This window comes from Benincasa hispida, chromosome 6 (genome assembly GCF_009727055.1).
Source record: "Benincasa hispida cultivar B227 chromosome 6, ASM972705v1, whole genome shotgun sequence".
Lineage (NCBI taxonomy): Eukaryota > Viridiplantae > Streptophyta > Magnoliopsida > Cucurbitales > Cucurbitaceae > Benincasa > Benincasa hispida.
In genome coordinates this window covers 2109711-2133115 of record NC_052354.1, presented here as the reverse complement: position 1 = coordinate 2133115, position 23405 = coordinate 2109711, and the positions used below count along the sequence as shown (strand labels likewise).

At 35.3% G+C, this 23405-nt stretch overlaps 2 protein-coding genes across 2 annotated transcripts; one reads left to right on the top strand and one right to left on the bottom strand.

Moving 5' to 3' along the window:
• Positions 1-1942: 1942 nt before the first annotated feature.
• LOC120080445 (T-complex protein 1 subunit zeta 1) lies at positions 1943-9717 on the top strand. The gene is made up of 15 exons (XM_039035101.1): positions 1943-2216; positions 2311-2374; positions 2664-2799; positions 3259-3410; positions 3505-3552; positions 3841-3933; positions 6214-6320; positions 6591-6705; positions 6786-6872; positions 7684-7888; positions 7980-8074; positions 8631-8699; positions 8786-8893; positions 9004-9122; positions 9310-9717. Exons 1-15 carry the CDS (start codon positions 2083-2085, stop codon positions 9383-9385), a joined length of 1608 nt encoding a protein of 535 aa, XP_038891029.1. The 5' UTR covers positions 1943-2082; the 3' UTR covers positions 9386-9717.
• Positions 9718-12448: 2731 nt separating this feature from the next.
• LOC120079541 (uncharacterized protein DDB_G0275933) lies at positions 12449-15828 on the bottom strand. The gene is made up of 4 exons (XM_039033756.1): positions 15648-15828; positions 15359-15506; positions 12907-13005; positions 12449-12689 (listed from the first exon to the last, which is right to left on the bottom strand). Exons 1-3 carry the CDS (start codon positions 15700-15702, stop codon positions 12939-12941), a joined length of 270 nt encoding a protein of 89 aa, XP_038889684.1. The 5' UTR covers positions 15703-15828; the 3' UTR covers positions 12449-12689; positions 12907-12938.
• Positions 15829-23405: the final 7577 nt, after the last annotated feature.

The following is a 23405-nucleotide window of genomic DNA, read 5'->3' as shown; positions in this document are numbered from 1 at the left end:
AATTGAATATGGACCATAGGGTTCAAAAGGGAGCCCGAGGTGATCAAGGAACTCCTAGAGAGAAAGATTCCTAAACGATCAAGGTGAGTGGTATTTTCCTTAAGTCTTAAAGCATATCTCTTAGAGTAAATTGTTTATGCTTATGTTATGAATGAGTACCTAGCATGAGAATGAGATTATATGATCGGGATGGTCAGGGGGTCAATAGACCTAGTTCTTGAGCCCGCAAGCAAAACCTCACGGGATGATGGGATCGAGAAGTCTAGTTCTTGAGCCTATGGGAGGATCCTCGTATGGGATGATCGGAGGGACGATGAGCCTAGCTTCTGATCCCATGAGCGGGGAGCTATGTGCACATAAGAGACAAAGGAAACTAAAGAGTAAGCGTTGAATTAGTAACAGTTAACTAGTTACCGTGTGTGTAGGTAGACAGACAACATACTCATTCTAAATAGTTATCAGTTTAGCTATCTACCGTGCGTGTAGATAGAGTTGAGAACAGACTCGTTCAAGGTTGAGGTTTGAATGTAACTTCATATTTATGATATGCTTGTTATTTATAAGTTGAAATAGACTTTAGAAGTTGCCTACCACTCACCGAGCTTTGTGAAGCTCACTCTGTTATTTCATGTTTTTCTTCCCAGGTAGCGAAAGGTGAGGAGTTTCAGGGTGCTGCTAAGGTCAGGGTCTGCCACAAGTCACAGTTACACTTCCGGGGGGTTTTACAGTTGTTATTATAAACTTTGTAATTAGGTATTGGAGTTGTATGAACATTACATTGTTGTAATATAAAATGAGCATACTTAATCAGTTGTTTTTTGCCTCCTTGACTTAATCAGTTGGTTGTTGAATTTGTACATTGGTATCAGAGTTATTTATGCAAGAATTATTAGGCAGTAAGTGTCAACAAAATGGTCGATAACTGCTGCAGTCATGTCCTTTCCTAGGCTTAGAGAGTAGTATGGGACGGGGTATGATAGACTTGTTGGGCATGAGCTAGATCAAGCTTGATCTAGTCAAATTGTCTTCTATGAACTCGAGGTTGAGTAACTCACACGATCACATTGATGTGGTACTATGTCCATCACTTTGATATCTAAGTTACGTAGTATGAACAATGTAGATGGAAAGATCGATTCGTTTATTTACATGTTTTTTTTAACGTATATGTTGGGTTGATTGATACTAGTGAGAACTAGGATGCATGTCTTGATTTAGTTTCTTTTGGGCTCTGTAAATCATGTCCCTTTTGGTGGTCAGACTCTCTTATTATCTCCCTTTATGGAAAACTCCGTTATTTTTTCTGTGAGTTTTTAACCTAATTGAGCACGAGTTATTATTATCATTCATAGTCTATAAGCTCTCTCGAGTCCACCCATGACAACTAACATGCTTTACAACTAAATGGTTTACTATGTACACACCATTGAATTTGTATGTATCACAAAACTAAACCCTAACTCATGCATCTAATTTTGGAAGATGTCAATTGAGTAAAAAGATGAAAGTTCAACAATCGCACGACGTTAAATTGAAAAGAGGTATCAGATACCTTTAAACCTCAAATCAGGTACAAAGTCGAAAGTTTAATGATCTATCAACAAAAAAATTTCAAAAACGAGCATAGCTCAACTGAGATAGTGCTCGTATTATTAATATCGAATTCAAATGTTTGATTTTCCCACATATCATAAAAGAACACAAATCTTAAAAATAAAAGACCACATTTAGAATCAATATAATTTTAAACATTAATGCATGCTCCAACTATGTATTGCACCTGCCGTCGACCCTTGTTTACCTTCCTTTTGTTTTAGGATAAGGAAATTTAAATCACATACTTATGGAGAATGAAAAAATAGCCTTCGATTTTCTTGGTTTGGAAAAATAGTCTTCAAAGTTGAATCTCAAACTAAATTCGAATTTATATACCCGAATAATTTTTCGTCTATTCAGTGCCCTAAAACCCTCTCTCACCAGTTGCCCGCCGTAGTTTATTACTTTCCCTCGTAAACCATTTCCACTTCACTCTGTTCTTTGCTTCTCCTTCTTCACTGAACTCGACACGAAGCTACCAGAAAGATGTCGCTGAGAGTACTCAATCCAAATGCGGAGGTTCTCAACAAATCCGCCGCTCTGCACATGAATATCAACGCCGCCAAGGGCCTTCAAGACGTCCTCAAGAGCAATCTCGGTCCTAAAGGAACCATCAAAATGTATGATGTTATTTTCGATCTTCGTCATTTTCGCTTTAGAAATCTGCTTCCATTTTCCCTTCTCCCTTACTTACTTCCGTTTCTATCCGATCAGGCTTGTGGGTGGTGCCGGAGATATCAAGCTCACCAAAGATGGCAACACTTTGCTCAAAGAAATGGTCGGCTCTCTGCCCTAAACCCTACGTTTATCTTAGATCTCTCATCTCTGTAGTTTTTTTTTTTCGCGTGCTTCTTCAATCGGACATGTTATAACTTTTTTCTCCGTCAGGGTTTTACAAAGGAGAAATACCGCCTTAATTGTTGGTTTGTTCATATTTACGCTCATTTTCTGACACGCCCATAAAAAAAGAACCATTGGAAAATTTTCACAACCATTCAACTAAAAAGAGGCTTATTTAAAGGGAGACCATTAAATGTGCTATCCATATTTGTTTCAATTGGTTGCAGCAAATTCAAAATCCCACAGCAATTATGATTGCACGAACAGCTGTTGCGCAGGACGACACGAGTGGAGATGGCACTACTTCTACCGTGATTTTTATAGGCGAGCTTATGAAACAGTCAGAACGATACATTGATGAAGGTTGGTACTTTACTCTTAGTGATACCGCTCTTTGCGATTATGAGCTGTAGAACGTCAATGTTCTCCGTGGGAACATATCTCGGTACTTCTGGAATAGTTGCGTGAATGATGGAGTTACAGTAGTGAACCTCAATACAGAGCTCTGTGTGGTGAAAAATTTAGCTGGAAACACATTGTTGTTAGAGAAGTTTGTATAGCATAAATAGCTGAAAGTCTCCCTTATATTTAAAATGGACTCGTCATCTCAAAATTATCGATGAGAATTAGTCATCTTAAGATTCTATGACATATCTCTTTATCATGTACTTTTTAAGCAGAAACCTCTTAATATCGGGAATTAGGCTTCTTTAACATCTTTTAGAAAAATCTGATACAGGATTGGTTGATATTCTCCCATGGTTGTGTGTATTGTTGGTATTTTTTTTTTCTTTTTCTGATGGGATTTATTCATTGATCCAGGCATGCATCCACGTGTCCTGGTTGATGGTTTTGAGATTGCCAAAAGAGCAACTCTTCAATTTCTTGAAAAATTTAAGACTCCTATTGTGGTTGGTGATGAGCCAGACCAAGAAATTCTGAAAATGGTTGCAAGAACGACATTAAGAACGAAGGTTATTTGACCTAGATCTCTTATCTTCTTATGAGTAATTTGTGTTGAAACTTTAGCTGTATCACATCTTTCTAATGGTTAAATCTTTTGTACAGCTGTATGAAGCATTGGCAGATAAGTTGACTGATATAGTTGTTAATGCGGTGAGTATTAATCTAGCAGTGAACACAAACATGTATGCTCCGAGCTCAGATTGAAAGTTCTAATCTTATATAAATTATGATCATATGACATAGACTTTTACTGAGCTCAGATTGAAAGTTTTAATTTTATACAAATTATGATCATATGACACAGACTTTTACTGAGCTCAGATTGAAAGTTCTAATTTTATATAAATTATGATCATATGACATAGACTTTTTGTCATATTACAATTAACAATTTCCTATACCTTCTTTTGCTGATGGGACGTGTTTGAGATATTACAGGTGCTCTGTATACGTAAACCAGAAGAAGCCATTGATTTGTTTATGGTGGAAACCATGCACATGCGTCATAAGTTCGATGTTGACACTCGCTTGGTATGTTTAAGAAATTTTGACAACTTCTTTTGCATAGTTAGATTTCCTTCTTCTAGTGGGAGCTTCCTTTTTTTGTGGGCTGGTTTTTTATATGCCTTTATATTTTTTTTATTTTTTTTCTCAATGAAAGTTGTTTTTTTTTTTAAAAAAAGGCAAGCTGCAAAAATCACCCAAAAGTATGGTGGTAGTTGCAATTATACCCTTAAACTTTCAATTTTAAAAATTGGACTCTCAAAATTATATAAATGTTAAAATTGGGTGAAATTCTTCATTCAAACTTACATAATTGTATAAATTGCAACATTTGTAGTTGTACAAGTTTAAGAGTTCAATTTTTATCATTTTTGGGTTCAATTTCTACCACTATTATGAACTTGAGGGTCCAATTATAACACTTATAAAAGTTTAGGGGCCCAATTTTTATAATTAAAAGTTTGATGGTATAATTGCAACTATCACCATACTTCAAACGTGGTTTTTCAATTTGCCCAAAGAAAGAAAAACTACTACTTCAGGATGAAAAATATTTTATACAAGAATAAGGATGCCAAATGATAAAATATCTTTGCAATCCAATAATCCAAAAGAGATAGCAGGTGTGATCTCCATTTGGCAATAATAAAAAAAGAGTAATTACATCATTGTTTAGCTAGAGCAGTGTTTTAAAATGCCCTCTCGGGTGCGTGCCTAGGCTCAAGATGCAGGTCTGGCTCCTCGCCTTGGAAAAGTGAGGCTCACAAAATAACACGCCTCAAGCACGTGCCTTTTGTGAAGCCCCAAGGATCAAAGCCCTGTGCCTTGGAGCTCTTCAATTATTTTTAAAAAATAGTAATAATTAAGAGTTTTCCTTCTTATTAATTAAAAGAATCAAGTTTTCCAAATCTAAATACAAAATTTCTTGTGTTTGGGTTTTTTTTTTTTTTTTTTTTTTCTCCATATTTCCACTTCAATTATACTTTCTCTTTTTAATGTAATATTTTTATATATAGTGTGCCTCACAAAAAAAGTCAGTGCCTTTTTGTGTGCCTTGTGCCTTGGGCATTTAAAAACACTGAGCTAGAGAATTTCAACTTAGTAATGAAGAAGTTTAGGATCTTATTTACATCTCTCCTCTTTCCTTCTAAAATTCTATCGAGAGGTTTGGTTTTAAGAACATGATCAGTTTGGATATTGTTTTCTTGCTTGTTGTTGACTTGCTGTTAGTGCTACCTGTGATATGTTTAAAGTTGCTTTACATTTAAACAAGTGCTAATATATTCAGTCTGTGACGGAAAATTAATAAGTGCGTAATTTTATGGGGAAAAAACAGTTTGATTTTGCTTTGCTCCCTCTGTGTCGTTGCTTTGTTGCTTAATGGTTGATATGTAGTAGAGTGCTCTATTGTGATCCAATGTACATGCAATGAACGTTCCATTTCTGAGAATGCTCATAGTTCTGTTCATTAGTCATTTAATGGTTTTTATTTTTTATTTTTCATTTTGGTATTCTGGGTGGTTTTTTTTTTGGTTTTAAAGAATAATTTCATTCTATGTATGAAATTGTATTTGTCAAATGAAAAAGGTCTGCACACTTAGTTTCATCCCAGTTTTCTTTCCATTATATTCTTTAGTATGTCTCTCTTTCTCTAACGAAGTTGTGCATTTCCTTCTATTTTCTTTTTCCCCCTCTCTTCTCCCGTGATACGATCATTTGTAATTTGGTAAAACTATCCTTGTCTAAAGAACATCTAACTTCTGAAGGAAAGAACATTTTTTTCTTTACCATGTATATTTTTGTGGGCTTATTTTGTATGGATGCTTTGTTATTCTTTCAATTTTTTTTTTTCCTTTAAGGGTGGTTCATTACCAGATATTTTTTCTTTTCCACGTATCTGTTAATTTTAATGGAAACGTGGAAACCTCTTTTGTATTCCCTATAAAATAGGCCCTAATTGTAACTTTGGATATTCTTGGATATTTCATTTAATCAATGAAAACAATTTCTTATAAAAAAATTGTGGAGATTGCTTTTGCCTTAATTTCCTTAATGCTCGTCGGTAGGGTTTTTTGGTTGGAGAATTCTGCAATTATTCAGTTGATTCATGTTATCAAGAGCTTCTCTCTCTCTCTCTCTCTCTCTCTCCTCCTCCTCCTTTTCCTAATCTCATTTGCTTGGCAGAGTGGGTAGATTTCTCATCTTATTGTAATTGTTTTCTAGTACATTCTCTGACTTATTTTTTCTTCTTTCATTCATTTTTTATACACTTCATTGTTTCTGAAATCTTTAATTGTCAATCACTAGGTTGAAGGTCTTGTTCTTGATCATGGTTCTAGACATCCCGATATGAAACGGAGAGCAGAAAATTGTTATATCTTAACCAGCAATGTGTCTCTGGAATACGACAAAAGGTATTGATCAGGCTCTCTTCGATTTTAATATCTACATGGATGGATAAGTATGTTACTTGTAATGTTAAATCTAGGTTGTGTTGGTTGTGCTTTCCTAAATGTAGAATCAATGCATGCATGTATATTGCTACCCCATCTTGATGTAATATGGAATTAATGTGTTGAATTAAACTAGTTATCTTGATTATGAAATGTGGATCATATTCTTTTATAGCCATATATCATTTCAATGTATTGTGAACATTTAAAATTTGATGGCTTTTCTCTCAGTGAAATAAATGCTGGATTTTTCTACTCTAATGCGGAACAGAGGGAAGCAATGGTTGCTGCTGAAAGGCGTCAGGTTGATGAAAGAGTTAAGAAAATCATTGAATTGAAAAATAAGGTAAGAGTGGTAAGGTTGTGCATGTTAGTTATTAATACCATCTGTATTTCGTAATTGTATTATATTCTCGTCATTTGCAGGTTTGTGCAGGCAATGATAAGAACTTTGTTGTCATAAATCAAAAAGGAATTGATCCCCCATCTTTGGATCTGCTTGCAAGGGCAGGGGTAAGGCCATATTTCTTGAAATTGTACTCATTTTTTTTCCTTTCTTCCCTTTATCATGACTTTCGGTTTACAAACGTTGTTTAAGGCTTTAAGCCTCATCATGAAAAGACTTACTTTAGCAAACTTGTAAGACTGACTAAACCTTAAAGCTGATATCATCACCATAACTAATGAGCTTAAAAAGTTTTGTTATTAAAAACAATTGTCCATCGTTATGACCAGATCCATCAGTGTATAGCTGAGCAAACTCAGTTAGGTTTACAAATGATGTTTAAGCCTCGTCATGAAAAGACTTATTTTTGCAAAGTTGAACGACTGACAAAACCTTAAAGCTAATATCATCACCATAACTAATGAGCTTAAATAGTATTGTAAAAAAATCTCTGTCCATCGTTCTAACCAAATCCACCAATGTATCGCAATATGTTTTTTCTTTAAAAGCTGATAGTCCAATAAGTATTGAAAAATGTATCTAGAAGCGATAAGTTTTCAATTATAGTTATGTTATTTTTTTAGCATTTGATGAGTTCTTAACTAGTCATACATTTTTATGAATGTTTCTTTATCTTCCCATCGTCTGTCCTAAGTAACTAGGAATAACATGTTGCAGGTTCTTTTCTAATACACCTTATGAAGAAAAAAACATATTGCGATGTAATGTATATGTTATTCCATTCAATGTATTACAAAAGTTTTATGCTTAATAAACATCAAGATCTATATGTTTCGAGTGATGGAGCATGAAATCTTAGCTCAATCATCATTTATTTGTCAATTTATATCAATTTGTTTCATACATATTGCCATGTAGATCATTGCCCTTCGTAGAGCCAAGAGAAGAAACATGGAAAGGTTGGTTTTGGCCTGTGGTGGAGAGGCTGTAAATTCTGTTGAAAATCTTACTCCTGATTGCCTTGGATGGGCCGGACTGGTCTATGAACATGTTCTTGGGGAAGAGAAGTACACATTTGTGGAAAATGTGAAAAATCCTCATTCATGTACAATCTTGATCAAGGGTACCTCATTGAAACTTCAATCCTCATTCATGTACAATCTTTTTAATCAATCATATTTTCTTTTTCTCATTGGGTATCCCTGATGGTGCAGGACCTAATGACCACACGATTGCTCAAATTAAGGATGCTGTCCGTGATGGTCTTAGAGCTGTTAAAAACACCATTGAAGATGAATCCGTTGTCATGGTAAGCTTCTTATATTTTCCGGCTGTAATCAGACATGCAGCTGAATAAGAATTAATGTCTCTTGTATCAAGTAGAATTATTTCTCTGCTATAATTTGAGATGTAATGGTGCATCATTTAACTAAAATGTCAGAAAATGATGACCCAGAGCAACGAGCATCCTGAATGCAAAGTTAATGGAGACAATAAATTATGTCTGCAGCTAACGTGTTGAGCATTTGGCATTCTTATTCCCACGTTTGGCTATTCACATTATTTCTTAATTCACAAAATGGATTTTTTTAATATTAATAATTAATAATTTTATTTATTTATTTTTATTTTTTTAATAATCTTTTTCTTCTCTTCCTCAATTGTAGCCGTGCAGCCTCAATTACGATATATTGGGTTACAATTTGTTTTGCTCTTATCCCTGTGATTGAAAGAGAGGAACCAAGTTTGTGTAATGCTTGAAGCTTAGGAAATAGCGTCTGTAGACCATTGGCTGAGATTGTCTAGCTAAATTTGGCTGCCAATGTTTGAGATTAGTCTTAAGAAATGACTGTTGTAATTTTCAGGGTGCTGGATCCTTCGAAGTTGCTGCCAGACAATATCTGATAAATGAAGTGAACAAAACAGTTCAAGGAGTAAGTTCCCTAGAAGTATTCTCCGGTATCCTTTTGCGTACGTCTCATTTACCTAATCATATTGACCTTCTCAACCTTTATTATAGCGTGCTCAACTTGGCGTTGAAGCTTTTGCTGATGCCCTTCTTGTGGTTCCCAAGACACTTGCTGAGAACTCTGGGCTCGACACACAGGATGTGCTTATTGCTCTTAAGGTATAGTCCCTTAGACTCCCACTCTGCTTTGTCTTATAATTTTACGATTTCCCTCCTTCATAAGAGGCAGTTGCAATTATTCTGAACTCATTCTTCCCATTTAAAATCAGGGGGCGCATGACCGGGGCAATATTGTAGGGCTAAACCAGCATACGGGAGAACCAATTGATCCCCAAATGGAGGGTATCTTTGACAACTACTCAGTGAAACGCCAAATTATCAATTCTGGGTACATGGCTCGATTCCCACCCTTTTTACATCCTCATTTAACTAACCCCTTTCCCCTGTTCTTGCAAAAGTTCTTCTCACGCTTCTGATCGTCAACAAATGTCTTATAGAAATTGTCATACTTATAACTTTCTGGTCTTTGCTATTAAATGACCATATTCTTATGGTTACTCTTTAACTTTTTGCAGGCCCGTAATTGCGTCTCAGTTGCTATTGGTGGACGAGGTAATTCGTGCTGGCCGCAATATGCGGAAACCTACTTAGGCAGGGTTGACATGTAATTCTTAGCCGGTTTTTTGATCGGCTAGAGTGAGTTTTGAGCTACTTTCTTGTATAAGCCTACACTGTTTGGGTTGTTGAGAAGTATTTGTTTCCATCACTGTAGAACTTTCTATATCTTTTTTTTTTCTCAAAAATGGAAAAAGAAAAAAAAATAGTAGAGGAACCCCCCTTCCCCTCTTTATTTTGGAGGTATCTATTAACTATTAGGCAGTTGTCTCTTACCGTTATTTTTGTTTACATGGTGGTTTGAGTGAAGTTCTGTGGAGAGTTTTGTGCAATTTTTTTTGGAATTATGCATAGTACTTTTGAGTTCACAGCTTTTTTCCTGTTGGCTCTCACAGATTTTATTTTCTACAATTTACTTGAAGTGGAATCCCATCTTTGTGTAAGATAGTTAATCACAGATCTCTCTCTCTCAAAATAAAATAAAAATACTAGCTTTACCGTCGTTCTCACCTACTCGTGTCAATGTTTTCGAATGTCATTTGTTAATATGTATATTATCATGCAGGTCTTTACTTAAAAAAATCATGGAAACCTCAATAAATATATATATATATATATATATATATATATATATATATATATATGCAAAAGTATTGTAATTAAAGTGTGGGGTGGAAAAATCGAACTTCTGATCTCGAAGTTGGTAGTACGAGTACTATGTCAGTTGAGTTATGTTTATGTTGGCAAAGTTTTAATATTTCTTCCATTGTTATGAACTTATGGATGTATTAACGAGTGGAGATACATAATATCTTCTCCGTTGAACTTTGAGTGGAAAACACATCTTACTATCATTTGAATGTTTTTATTTTGTTGAACGATTCCCAATTCTTTTAGGGGTTATTTGAGGTTGATAATGGATTAAGTGTGTAATGTAGTGTAATCTAAAATCCATGTTTGGATTAGATTTTAGACTAGACATATGATATTACCTCTGATTCCTCTATTTTAATAGCATTTTGAACTTGATTTGTAATATCAAATTCATTACCTTCTCACAGTTTTTAATCCAACATTCTTTCCTATTGTTTTTATTGGTTAGACTTTAGATTAGTTTAAATTTAGAATTTAGAAGAATATTTTTTTAATATGGTTAAGTTTAAAATAAGCTAAAAAATTTAATCCAACATTCTTTCCTAGATTAGTTTAATATAGTTAAGTTTAAAATAAGCTAAAAAATTTAGAAGAATATTTAAAAAAAAAAAAATTTGAAATAGAGATTTTGACTAAAATTATAATTTTGTTTAATTAGTTTTAATAATTTGATATTTTAATCTTACTAGATTTTGAAATAAAATTTCGTAGACTTTTGTCACTTTAACTAATTTGAAAATGATAAATTTTTTTACCATAATAATTCGATTTAAAATTAAAATAAACTACTATTTTAATATTAAATTCAATGATTGAAAAACTATATTTTTTTTTCTTACCAAATTACATTTGAGAAATAAAAAATCATAAATTTTGAGGTTTAGTTTTTATTTGTCGCTAAATTGTTTTAAACATTTTAAATCTTTACGTTTAGAAAATGATTTTAAATTTTCGAGCTAGTTAAATTGACCAACAAAAAAAATTAAAATATTATTAAATTAAATTAGAGTTTTCAAACATATATAGTTCTACACATATAATCTAAATAAATATAACTATACAATTACACTTTATTAGCGTGTTTGGAATGACTTAGAAAAAAATATCTTTTAAAAATTCATTTTTAATTAAACACTTTCGATAAAAACCCATTAAAATAAAAAAAAAACATAATGTATTGCAATTCTTTCTTAAAAGTGCTTTTATATACAAATTTGTTTAGTTTGTTACATACTAAGAGTATTTTTATTAATGTTTTTCAAGGTTGGTTGATGGTAGTCGTCGGAGGTGGCAGTCGGAGGGTGGCCAACAGAGTTGGTGGCCGGAATTTTGTTAGTGTGGGGAGAAAGGGGGTTGCCAGAGGTTGGTTGATGGTGGTCAGAGTTGGCCAATGGCGACTAGAGGTTGGCCGACGATAGTCACCAAGGTGGTGGCCAGAGTTGACCGATAGCGATCGTCGAGGTGGCAGCCAGAGTTGGCTGATGATGGTCGCAGGAGGTGGTGACCAGAGTTGGCTAATGATGGTTGCTAAAGGTGGCGGCCAAAGTTGGTCGGTGGCGGTCAACGGAAGTGGTGCCGAAGTTGGCCGACGACATTCGTCTAAGGTGGTTGCTGGAGTTGCCCCGCGATAGTCGTCGAAGGATTGTAGTCGGAATTGGCCGGCGACGGTCGTCGGAGGGAGGTAGTCGAAGTTGGCCGCGGTGGTCACCAAAAGTGGTGTCCGGAGGTTGGCCGACGTACTTCCTAGATAAAATAGAAAGAAAAAAAAAGTGGGGTAACCGATTTGAATAGTACCCATGGAAAAGATGTAACCCATACAATCTCAACCCTTGAAACAAACACTAGGGTCTGTTTGTTTTGCTAGAAGGGGATGAATTTGGAATGAAATATAATCCAAAATTCATATTTGGATTGAGCGATTTGGACCGGATTTGTAATACCAAACTCATTCCATTTTAGAAATTTTCAACCCACCCTTCTTTTTCACCGGTCTTCACGATTCCATTTTCATTTTACACCCGATGTCTCATGTATCTTGTTTGAAATTTTAAAGTAAATTTAAAATTATAATTGCTAGTTCGGTTGAATTAGATATTTAAAAGGAAAAACATGAAGTTAGATGGTCAATGTTTTTGAAGTTTGATGGTGAATGAAAAATAATAAATAATAGCTGAAGGTGAATATAGTATTGGACAATTGGGTAATTTGCATGCACTTTTTTATGGTAAGAGGTTGATCCTCCATCTTCGGAAATGTAGTGCTCTTTTCCTATGAGTATTTTCTATTTTTATTTGAAAAATTTTAATCTAAAATATATATGTATATAATGAGAACTTTGTTTCTAAATCACAATAGTGAACGATATATTTCAAGATTTTTGTTAATACATTAATATGTTGAAAATGAGAATGGAAATTTAAACTAGAAAAACAGATGGTCAAATAATTAAAATTTGGAGATCAAAAGTCAACAAATATAAAATTTGGTGACGATAAAATAATTCAAACGTTATATCATCGCTTATCTTTCTTACACTCCAAGTAAGACGAACGATGAAATCCATAAATCAGACTATGGCTCTCTCCAGTCTAACAATGAGGAGATCCTAAATGGCAGATGGAAGGGAACTTTAGTATTTGGCAATAATTATATTCTCGAAGGCAACTCATTCCTGGTAACGATTTACCTGCAAAAAGAAAGGGTAAAAAGATTATAGATTTGACGAAGAAGAATATCTCTGAAATTTATACATGAAGAGATCAAAGATCATTCTTATGTCAAAAAACCAGAATTTCTTTGCTTGTTCACACCACAAAATGAAAGACGCCTTAACTTTCATTCAGTTTTTACTAATATCAATACTTCAAGTGACAAATTCAACACAGCATTATCTGAAAGTGCACCTGAGTCGATTGACACATAATACTACTCTTTCTCATGGCTTCCCATCGTGTTGAAGTGCATATTCCCGCTTCATCTCTTCCAACACGGATTCATTAGTGCTGGAAACGAAACAAGAACAGATGTATTCAAGGGTAAGGATATATAAGCTATCGCTCTGTATTGTTATGAAAATTTGAATTTATACTCGTCCTACATATTTACGAAGCCTAATATGAGTAACACTACCATCCTTAGATACATTGCATGTTAACTCAATTGGGTGTTATATTTCAATAAAACTATGGTAAGGAGCGTGACAAAATTTCTTCTGAGGATTGTTGCAGGTCTGTGTCCCACGGATGTGGGAAGAAATAGAGGCCACTTAAGTTAAATTGAGGATGCACACTGCTTTTGTCAACCATTTCTTAGACTATCCCACTCCTACTCGTTGATAGTGCCTCATGGTGCAAGAAGACTCTCACCCTCGCCAGCGCCTACATATCCAAAAGAAAGGGCGCTCTAATTTTATTATCCTCTTCCTCTCCATTAAAGTGTAACTAGGGAAGACAAGTTTCAGAATGAAAATTTTTCTTTAGAATGCATCAGAACGTTAGCAGAGTGTTGATTCAACCAAATATTGTTAACTATTAAATAGTAATATAAAATTGATCATATAATTTCCTTAACCTTAACTATTAAGATTTCTCGAAGCTATTTGGCATTCAGTTAAATATATAGCTTTTCTCTAAAAACATCAGTTAGTTACCGTCTTTTATCTTTCCTGCCCACGCATCCGAATTCCAAGCCCTAGAGAATTAGCGTTTGGTTCTTTATAATAGGGTATGAATTCTCCAATCAAATCACAGATATTGATCAGGCCACCTTAGATCATGTCGTGCTGGATACTACTCTGACTCATTACCTGCCGTAACTCCTGCCTCAAAACTCTATTCAAGATCCTCACATCCGTTGAAGTCAATGCTGGGTTTTTCCTTTTGATACCGAGTCCAATTGGTTGCACTCACTCAAGCTACTCAAATGAGCACCTTCTTGCCCATAGTTGGCTTAACCAACAGCCCTTCTCCCAACAGATTCTTGATCATGCACGTTGTATGTACATCATTCTTTTTTGCTCTATGCACCAACAGCCAGCTTGGCTTTGGGGTTTTCATCTTGCCTCTACTAAAAAAACTAAACCAATTCTTGATCAGAATCAGTGTTTACAAAAGCAATACAGGATTCTGTAAATAGAACCCGAAGAGAAATAACAACCCAACTAACCTTCTAACAATAAAATTAAATTTACTTCAACAACAATACAGCAGAGATAACTAACAAGCCTAACACGGACAAGGCCATTGGATTGTTGATGCACACTTGGCGCACTCGACGAGTCATAACACCCAAGATGACTCTTGTTTCTCTTGCTAGGCCAAGATTTGCTTTAATGTTTGCTAGCTGATAATTGCCGCATAAGACTGTCCGACCTAGATCATGACATGAGGCATCCATATGTGCTGCCATTGGGTTGTAGCCAAACAATGAGCCGTAACATTGTTGTAAAGGCTTGCTTGAACATGAATCTTGTGGTATAGCATCATTTAACGCTCCTATTGATGAGCCATAGATATTGGTTTCAGGGCTATACCCTCTAATGAAACTTCTACTCCAAACTCCAAAGGAAGAAGCACAATACATGCCAATTGACATCTGCTAAAAGAATTTTGCTACCGTTAAAAAGTCACTTAATGCCTATTCGCCCATGCCATAATACACTCCATAGGTGACTCATGGCCTGTAGGCAAACACATTCTAAGAAAAAACTTCCAATTTCTATGAACATGGAAAGTGGTAAGTACTAAGTAGTTATTCATCCCCATAAGAGTCAAATGTTTGGCCACATGACTCTAGCTCTCGACTTACTTTCATGTGCCGCCAACATGTCTCCAAACTCAAATTTGATCCTTTGAAATTACCATCCATGCTTGATTTTTTCACAAATCACAACCAGCACTTAAAGTTACTGCCACTGAAACGCTCAACACAAACAGTGTATCTTATCAATTAGACTAAACGTGATCGGATCTTCAACAATAGTTCAAAATCATCAAAGGAAATCCTTGATTCATCCATCTCTAATGGTTTTTTTTTTTTTTTTTTTTTTTTGGTGTAAACACTTACCGTTCCTTAAAGATCACCATCTCGGTCCTCAGCTACCTAGTTGCTAATTGGAATATGATTTTGTAATCCCATTTTATGGGCTCTTTTGTTCATCATTTGGATTATTTCTTGCATTAATGAAATCGTATCTTATTAAGAAAAAAAAAAAAGTCTAAACTTGATGACTGGTGCGCGAGGAACGATGATAATGCACACTATTATGAACAGAAGAGAATCCGAACAATCTGAATAAAACGCAGCTGAAATTGAATATACCCATTAAAAAACTAAACAAAACAATCAGAGACTCACTATAGGTGAAGGCAATTGTTCAATTCTTTAGCTTGAGTACGACACTTGAAAACGACGGATAACGTTCTGCCATAGGCGCATTCAGCATATTTCGAAGCGAAATGATCGCACTCCTTCAACGCCTTCTGCTTCATTTTGCTGCGCAAAGCTGGAAATGGACAACAAAAACCATCAGCAGATTTCAAGAAGCTTTCTACACCACTTGCAGATGTACTAAAAAATTAAATTGACCCATCGACAACAAGAGCAAATTAAAGATGTAGAGGATGAGAACAACATTTGATAATACCTTCCTCTACTTTCTTCTTCACATGATTCTCTCGAGCTTCTTGTATGTAACCCATTTCAGAAAAACAATAGAAGCACAGGAATTTCAGGAATTTGCAGTCAAATGCCCTTGGTTTCGTTGGAAGTAGGACGTCCCAAGCCAACTCCGGAGTCTCAAGTTCGCTTCCCAGTTTATTATTATTATTATTATTTTAATTTGTTAAAACCCTGAACCCTAAATTCAATAAACCTTTTTTTTTTTTTTTAATTAGAATGATAATTATTTTTTTTCTTGGAGATAGAAACCTTTCGACTTTTAGGATTGAATGCCATGTCAATTTATATCGAGTTAAATTCATTTGGACCATTAGAATGATAATTGATATTTTATTTATTAAGCTAAGTTAATTTATATCTTAAAAGGGTTTGTTTTTTTTCCCCAATTTAGTTTTTTAAAATTTCTATTTTATCATGTATTTAACTTTTTTTGACTAAATCACCGTTGTCATACAACGTTAAAATTGATTAATAAAACGATAATGTAATGTTAAATTACACTTTGATTTTTGAGGTTGGGATTCAAATTTAGCCCTCTTAGTCAATGTATATACCTAAACATAAGTTATTTTTGCATTGACCTTTAATAATTATGTTAAAAAGTTATTTTAATTTAATGGAACATCCATAATACTAACTCACAAAATTCAAAATGGGTCATTTCAAATAAATATGTTATAATTTGACATAATATTGTTCGTTGTTATGTCAAAATAGTAGTATGCTAAGCTAACCACCAACAATCACATAAATAGAACAATCCTCAATCATAAAAGAGGATGAACACTCAAGGAAACACCCAAACCAAAAAACCTTGTCGTTTTCTATAGAAGTTTACTTGTTCAAATTGTAAAGAACCCCAATTCAATGACAACTTGAACAAAGCTACATGCAATCGAATTACTGGATCAATTATAAAAAGAGAACTCCACCCACCCTAACTCATTGGACAAATAAAAAATACCATCCACAAATTTACAAATCTCAATAAGATCAACCAACTCAAAGTTCAAGAGCTTAATCACTTTACTTGTATATGGTTCCACAATGAGAATACTTGGCCGGTTGGGAGATAAAGAGGAGCAACAACAAAGACTTTCAAAGATCACAAGAGCACTGTAATGAGCTAGAATTCTCGATTCTTTTAAAACCAACATGTAGAAGTGACCTGAGAGGATCACAAACCACCAATTATACATCATGAATTGAGATATTCACTCTCAGAAGCATCAAAGTTCAACTTCTACGTGTATAGTGGAAGAGAGATCTACTTGTACATAAGGACGAAGCCTAACTTTAGGAGAGGGTAAGTGATCAATTTTCATAAAAAGTATGCTTGAAGAAGAATTCCAACTCAAAAGATTCAATTAATTTTGGTACTCCTAGAGGCACCGCAATATCATAATTGTCCCTTGATATCATTTAGACAATATTCAACAACCAACCCAATTAAGTAGTGATGATATTTTTTATATATATAGTGATGACTTGGTTTACATCGAAGTTAATATTGTAAAAAAATTATATTTTTGAATCATATATGACAATTATATTAATAGTCTTTGGTATAACAGAAATAAAGGATTTGAACCACGTGTCTCTTAGTTACCAATATCAGATCTATGTTTGACTGCTTATATTGGCACCATTATTTTAATATTTAGTGATAATAAAGACTTGCCTAAAGAAAGTACAACACAAAGATTAAACTTAAATCAATCAAATCATCAGGGTCAAAGTTGAAAAAACACTCCACCGTTATATATTAAAACATGTATTTAACGCTACCAATCTAATCCAAGTTTGTAGTCACTCATGTTGGGGGAAAATGGTATATATAGAACTAAATATACTAACAAATTGATGACATATCAATTACTAGAAACAATACACTCAATGTATAATATTCAAACTCAATCGAAAGTCAAACGGTGTAACAAGGCTTAGATATGAAAATAACCAAAGACTTGAAAGATCTTTAAAACCTTTGGAGGCTCAAAACATAGTCGAATGATGCTTTTGGTAAGTGTTGTCCTGAAGATAAATATTGGCTCTGCACGAGCTGCAAACAGACTATAGCAATTGTTTCAGTAGGATACAATGACTAACTCTGATAGAACTGCAACCTCGAATTACTCGGATCTGGCAAAACTCTTGGAAACTTGCTCTCAATTTTACTTTAGATCAAAAGAAAGAAAGAAATGGAGAGAACTCTCCAATTTGGAATGAGATGCTACAAATGAAAAACCAAGTTGCTATATATAGGTTAGCAACTTGGTAACTCTCCAAATTACAAAATAAAATCAAATAAATACAAAAATTAAAACATTTGTCAAATTTAACTCAATTGAGTTGTTATTTGATAAAAATTGAATATAACTACAAATTTAATTTTCATACATATTAAATTTGTACATGAAACATCATTTTAATTTGACATTTCAAGTTAATTTGAAAGTTTTTAAATAATGAATTTAATCTATACAATTAAATTTATTTTATGTTTCAAATCTTCACCAAACTTTCACTTTCTTTCACTATATATATCCAACAATCCCCCACATGAAAGAAATTGAGAAAAATCAAACAAAACCATTGAGAGCAAACAGGTCATAATATGAGGCAATGGACAAGAGTATCCGGATAGACTTCAATGTGAAAACAGGTGAGAAAATCTCCTTATAGTTGACTCTCTCAACTTGGGGATAACCCTTTGCCATAAGTCTAGCCTTGAAGGTTTGCACCTTCCCATTAGCATCCCATTATCTCTTGTAGATCCCTTTGCAACCTATAGGTTTAACCCTATTAAGTTGATCTACAAGATCCCAAACCGAATTGAAGTACGTAGACTCCATTTCGAGATACAAAGTTCATTTAATACTATCTTACTGCGGGGCTTATACTCCCTTATGTGGTTCTCTTCTAAAAAGGTAGCGTTTATCGGCACAAACACTTTATTATCTTTAGAATCATAGAAGTAACCACCTCTCGTTCCTTTAGGGTAACCTATAAATAGATACAATTTTGAACAAGGTTCCAATTTTTTAGGATTTGCCTCAATCACATGTGTTGGGCAACCCTAGATCCTGAAATGATGTAAATGAAGGAACTCTTATACAAGAGTACCTCTGAGTGGAAGCGGATCGTTCCAAATACATTGTGACAAAATTTCCACATTTACAATCTAACATACAAGATATGCAATATACTACAAATTACCGACATACTTTCAAACTAAAACAAGAGAACAAGAAATATGTACCAGTTGAAGAACCTTTCTTCACCGAAAACTCACTCTATCCAAAGGGACTGTTTCTCTCACTCTTGTTGGAACGTCTAAGCAATCGTTCACCAAAACTCTGGTCATCTACTCACAAATGACCTCCACACAAATAGAAACAATGGGGACAATACCACCACATAGAACCCTCGGTATTCTTGGTGTGAGAATCCAAAGAGTGGGCTTTGTTGGAATTCGGTAAAGGACAGAAGGAGAGGAAAATTGTATACAACGACTAAGCAAGTGAGTAAGGGCGAGTCTATCGTATACACAAAGTGCTTGATTGTTTAGGTGAAGTACACGATCGTATAGAAAAAGGTAGGCGATCGTCTATATGATCGTTTAGTAAAGCTCGGGCGCTAGACGACCGTTTAGTAAAAGGTAGGCGATCGTTTAGAAAGAAGCACGTATGTGTAAGCGATCGTGTAGTAAAAAGTGAGCTATTGTATAGTCTCTCAATTCACTAAGCGATAGGATGCAAACACCTCATGAGCAATTAACCGGGTTCTTTGCAAAATGAAAACAATTTTTATTTTATTCTTCAGTTACAAAAACTAAATGGAACTTCCCACTAATGCATGGTTACGAAGAAAACGGCGGCCAATTATCCCATAACTTTCCAATTAATAAAATAATAATAAATATAATCATATTATATTCATTAACCTATAGTTTAATATCATATATCAACCATAGTGTTTTCTCTTTCACTAGATATAAATCATATTTATATCCAATTTTCTCCAATTAATGTATCTCATACATAAAGTCAAACATATCATATATAATTAACCAGTTTAATCATATCATATATAATCGAATTCTCTCTTATCAATTTGAACATTTTAAACTGACCCAAAAACTAATTCTCAACTTGAATCCATTGAGCTACCAAGGGGACCTTATGGACCTATGGCTCGAAGCTCCAACGATACGTGAATAGCTGACTAAACTCTTTAACCACGAGATCCACCATCCGTTAACTGCCAGACATTCTACTAAAGACCGACAGCTGAACTCTTCTTACCACAGATATATTTCTATGTCCATCGGATATAACCAATTATCAGTACGATAACCTTTCATAGATGTTCGTAAGTACATCTGGGCCAATTTACTGTTTTGCCCCTATAGTTACATCTAACTCCTTAAGTACCACTGATCCCTCTAATGAACAATATAACATAGTTCTACTATGTGTAGACATCTCTCGGGCCATGAGAGGTGTATGACGCCACATCATTCAAGCCCCGAGATTTAGCCTTAAGAGAGCAATTTATCTACTTACCCCTACTTCGGGGAAGGAGTGAATTTCATCTTGTGTAGCTGAGTTCCTAGCTCCCAAATCGGACGAATCCCCAAAGTGGTAGGTTTAAGTTGGCGACTTGGCCACTCACACCCATGCAAATCAAAGAACCACCCTTAATGGTAGAACTTCCCAACTCACTCAGGATTGAGATCATGTTACCTATGGTCATCCTAGTGAAGTGAAGTCTCTGTCATGAACGATGTTATATAACGAGATGTTAACACTTTGTGGTTAGGTATTATACAAACTCTTTGTATATGATGCCCCTGCTCACATGTCCCCACACAAATGATCAGGATTAGACCATCTGTAGCAAGTCACAACACTTGTAACTATTCCACAAAGCGGGCCGCATTCGTAGCGTTACTAGGATAAGGTTTCCCTCCTATATCCATATACTACAGACCATTTTGGTTATCACTTAAGACATGATCCACTCGTATGTCACCACATACATGCTTAAGTTATATAATGACAACCAGGAATTTTAGTTTATTGGTTTGTGGTAAAGCAAATAAAACATCCAATGTACAAAGTTGAGTAGTGAAGAAAATATCATATATTATACATCACAAGCGTTCGTACAAACTGTGTTTACAAACTACAAGACACAATACTTTAGGGCATCATCCCCAACAATCTCCCATTTGTCCTAAAGTGAGTGGGGTGTACATAAAACTAATACAAAACAATAAACTAGGGCACTAAGGCCCAATACAATAAAATCTCCTACTTTCCCTAGTCCAGCCGCGGACGGTCCCGTAGACCCATGGTCTGAAGGTGACCCTAAAACACTGTAGCCATGAGAGCCTTCATAAACGGGTCAGCAACGTTATGCTCCGAAGCGATCTTCTTGACGATCACGTCCCCTCGATGCACTATCTCGTGGATCAGATGATACTTCCGCTCAAGATCCCATACTGAGTTGAAATACATAGACTCCATCTCAAGATTCATGGCTTTGACCCATTCATCCCGGTCAACATCCTCCATTGTCTTCTGATAAGACAACAGATCCTAAATGTCGCCATCTGCTACCATAGTAGAATTTCTGTGAAACCCAGATGGCAAACGGATGGGTTCGCAACCTTCCCACTGCATCGAGGTTCCCCCAACTCTTGAGGTGGGACTGACCTACTAGATGAACTATCATCAACAACTCTTGCTGATGAAGCAGACCCTTCAACAACTCTTGTTGAAGTTTTAGTAGTTTCGTTGGAAAGCTCACATAACACGACCTTACTACGTGGTCTGTGCTCCCTAATATGATCCTTCTCTAGGAAAGTAGTGTTCGTACAAACAAACACCCTATTTTTCGACGGATCATAAAAGTAACCCCCTTGTGTACCTTTGGGGTAGCCTACAAAGAGGCATAATCTTGACTGTGATTCCAACTTCTTGGGATTAGCCTCAAGCACATGCGCTTGGCAACCTCATATGCGAAAGTGACGTAAACTAGCTTTACGCCCGTTCCACAACTTCAGAGGTGTTCTTGCAACACTCTTAGAAGGAACACAGTTGAGTATGTATACCGCAGTCTCCACTGTGAAATCCTAAAACGAGTCTAGTAAGAAAGTGTAACTCATCATCGAATGAACCATGTCCAACAAGGTTCTCTTTCTCTTCTTCGCTACACCATTATGTTGAAGTGTACCCGACGCTGAGAGTTGGGAAATGATTCCATGTTCTATCAAATAGTCCTAGAACCCCAAATCCAAAAACTCTCCACCTCGATCTGATTGAAGTGTTTTAATCCATCTATCCAATGTATTTTTAACTTTAGCCTTGAACTCTTTGAACTTTTCAAAGGATTCAGACTCCCGTTGCATCAGATAAACATACCCATACCTAGAGTAATCATTAGTAAACTGATAAAATATTCATAGCCTCCTCGGGCTCGCACATTCATAAGACCACAGAGGTCGGAATGTACTAACCCAAAAGGCTCTTTGGCTCGATAATCTTTTCCAGTAAAAGGTCATTCTTCACCAATCTCTCAATCCTATTAAGATTGATGTGCCTTAATCGAAGGTGCCAAAGTTGGGCATTTTCTTTTGGAGAAATTCGTTGACGTTTAGATTGAGTTACGAAAAATTTAAACATCTCTATGTTATGGAGGAAACTTATGGCTAACAGTCTTAACACATACAAGTTATTTTCTAGTTTAGTTGTACAAATCTCAACACCATCCTTACGAATAAACACTTTATCCACATTAAAAGAAATAGGGTATTTACATTGTAACAGACATTTTACAGGATTTAAGTTTCTTTTCAACTCAGGAACTACAAAAACATCTTTTAATACAAGAAACCTATTTTGTAAAGTTAAATGGATGCCTCCCACTGCCACAGCTGAGACGACATGCCCGGTGCCTACTCTCATCGTCATCTCACTAGCTTCCAGCTATCACTAGGATCTAATCCCCTAAAAAGAAAAGTAAACATGATTAGTGGTGCCCGAATCAATTCTCCAGGCAGAATCATTATACTCCACTAAACAAGTTTCTAGCACAAGTAGATCATATTTACCTTTATCTTCCTTGGTCTTAGCCTTGGTTGCCTTCATTTCCTTCAGTTAGCGAGGACAATTCCTCTTCCAGTGTTCGTCCTGGTTGCATTAGAAACATTTTCTTTTTTCAACCAAAGGCGGATGCCTCTTCGGGGTGACAGGTGGTGGGTTAGCAGACGCTTTCCCTTTTCCATTACCACCTTTCTTCTTCTTCCCCTTTCCAGAGTTAGAAGTAAAAGGTGCAGACTTCGTCCCTGAGATCGAACCTCGATGGAATGTTCTAGAAGATGAGGTAACATTTGCCTCACCCCTTTTTCCTCTCCTTACTTTTCAGTAAATATTGGTATGTCTGCAACTCGTTGAGGAAAGTTCTAAGGATATATTTCACTTTATTCAGAATCGCATTGCTAACAAAGTGAATGAAGCTCTCCGAAAATGAATGCAGGATTATGCTAACCCGACTGCCCTCATCGATTCTAGATCCATTCATCTCCGCAACGTTAAAGTGGATCATCATGTTAAGCATGTGTTCACAAACAAAGGTGCCTTCCTCCATTTTTGGAGTTGAAGATGTATTTCAGAGCCTCGTGCTTGAGTTGTCCAGATGGTTGTTCGAATATCCC

Excerpts from the sequence above, each read along its gene's own strand:
- LOC120080445 (XM_039035101.1), top strand. The coding sequence starts at position 2,083 with ATGTCGCTGAGAGTACTCAATCCAAATGCGGAGGTTCTCAACAAATCC. Across the intron at positions 2,800-3,258 it reads AGAACGATACATTGATGAAG|GCATGCATCCACGTGTCCTG; the intron begins GTTGGTACTTTA and ends TCATTGATCCAG. Across the intron at positions 3,553-3,840 it reads CTGATATAGTTGTTAATGCG|GTGCTCTGTATACGTAAACC; the intron begins GTGAGTATTAAT and ends GAGATATTACAG.
- LOC120079541 (XM_039033756.1), bottom strand. The coding sequence starts at position 15,702 with ATGGGTTACATACAAGAAGCTCGAGAGAATCATGTGAAGAAGAAAGTA. Across the intron at positions 15,507-15,647 it reads GAAGAAGAAAGTAGAGGAAG|CTTTGCGCAGCAAAATGAAG; the intron begins GTATTATCAAAT and ends GTCCATTTCCAG. Across the intron at positions 13,006-15,358 it reads AACAATTGCCTTCACCTATA|CACTAATGAATCCGTGTTGG; the intron begins GTGAGTCTCTGA and ends TTTCGTTTCCAG.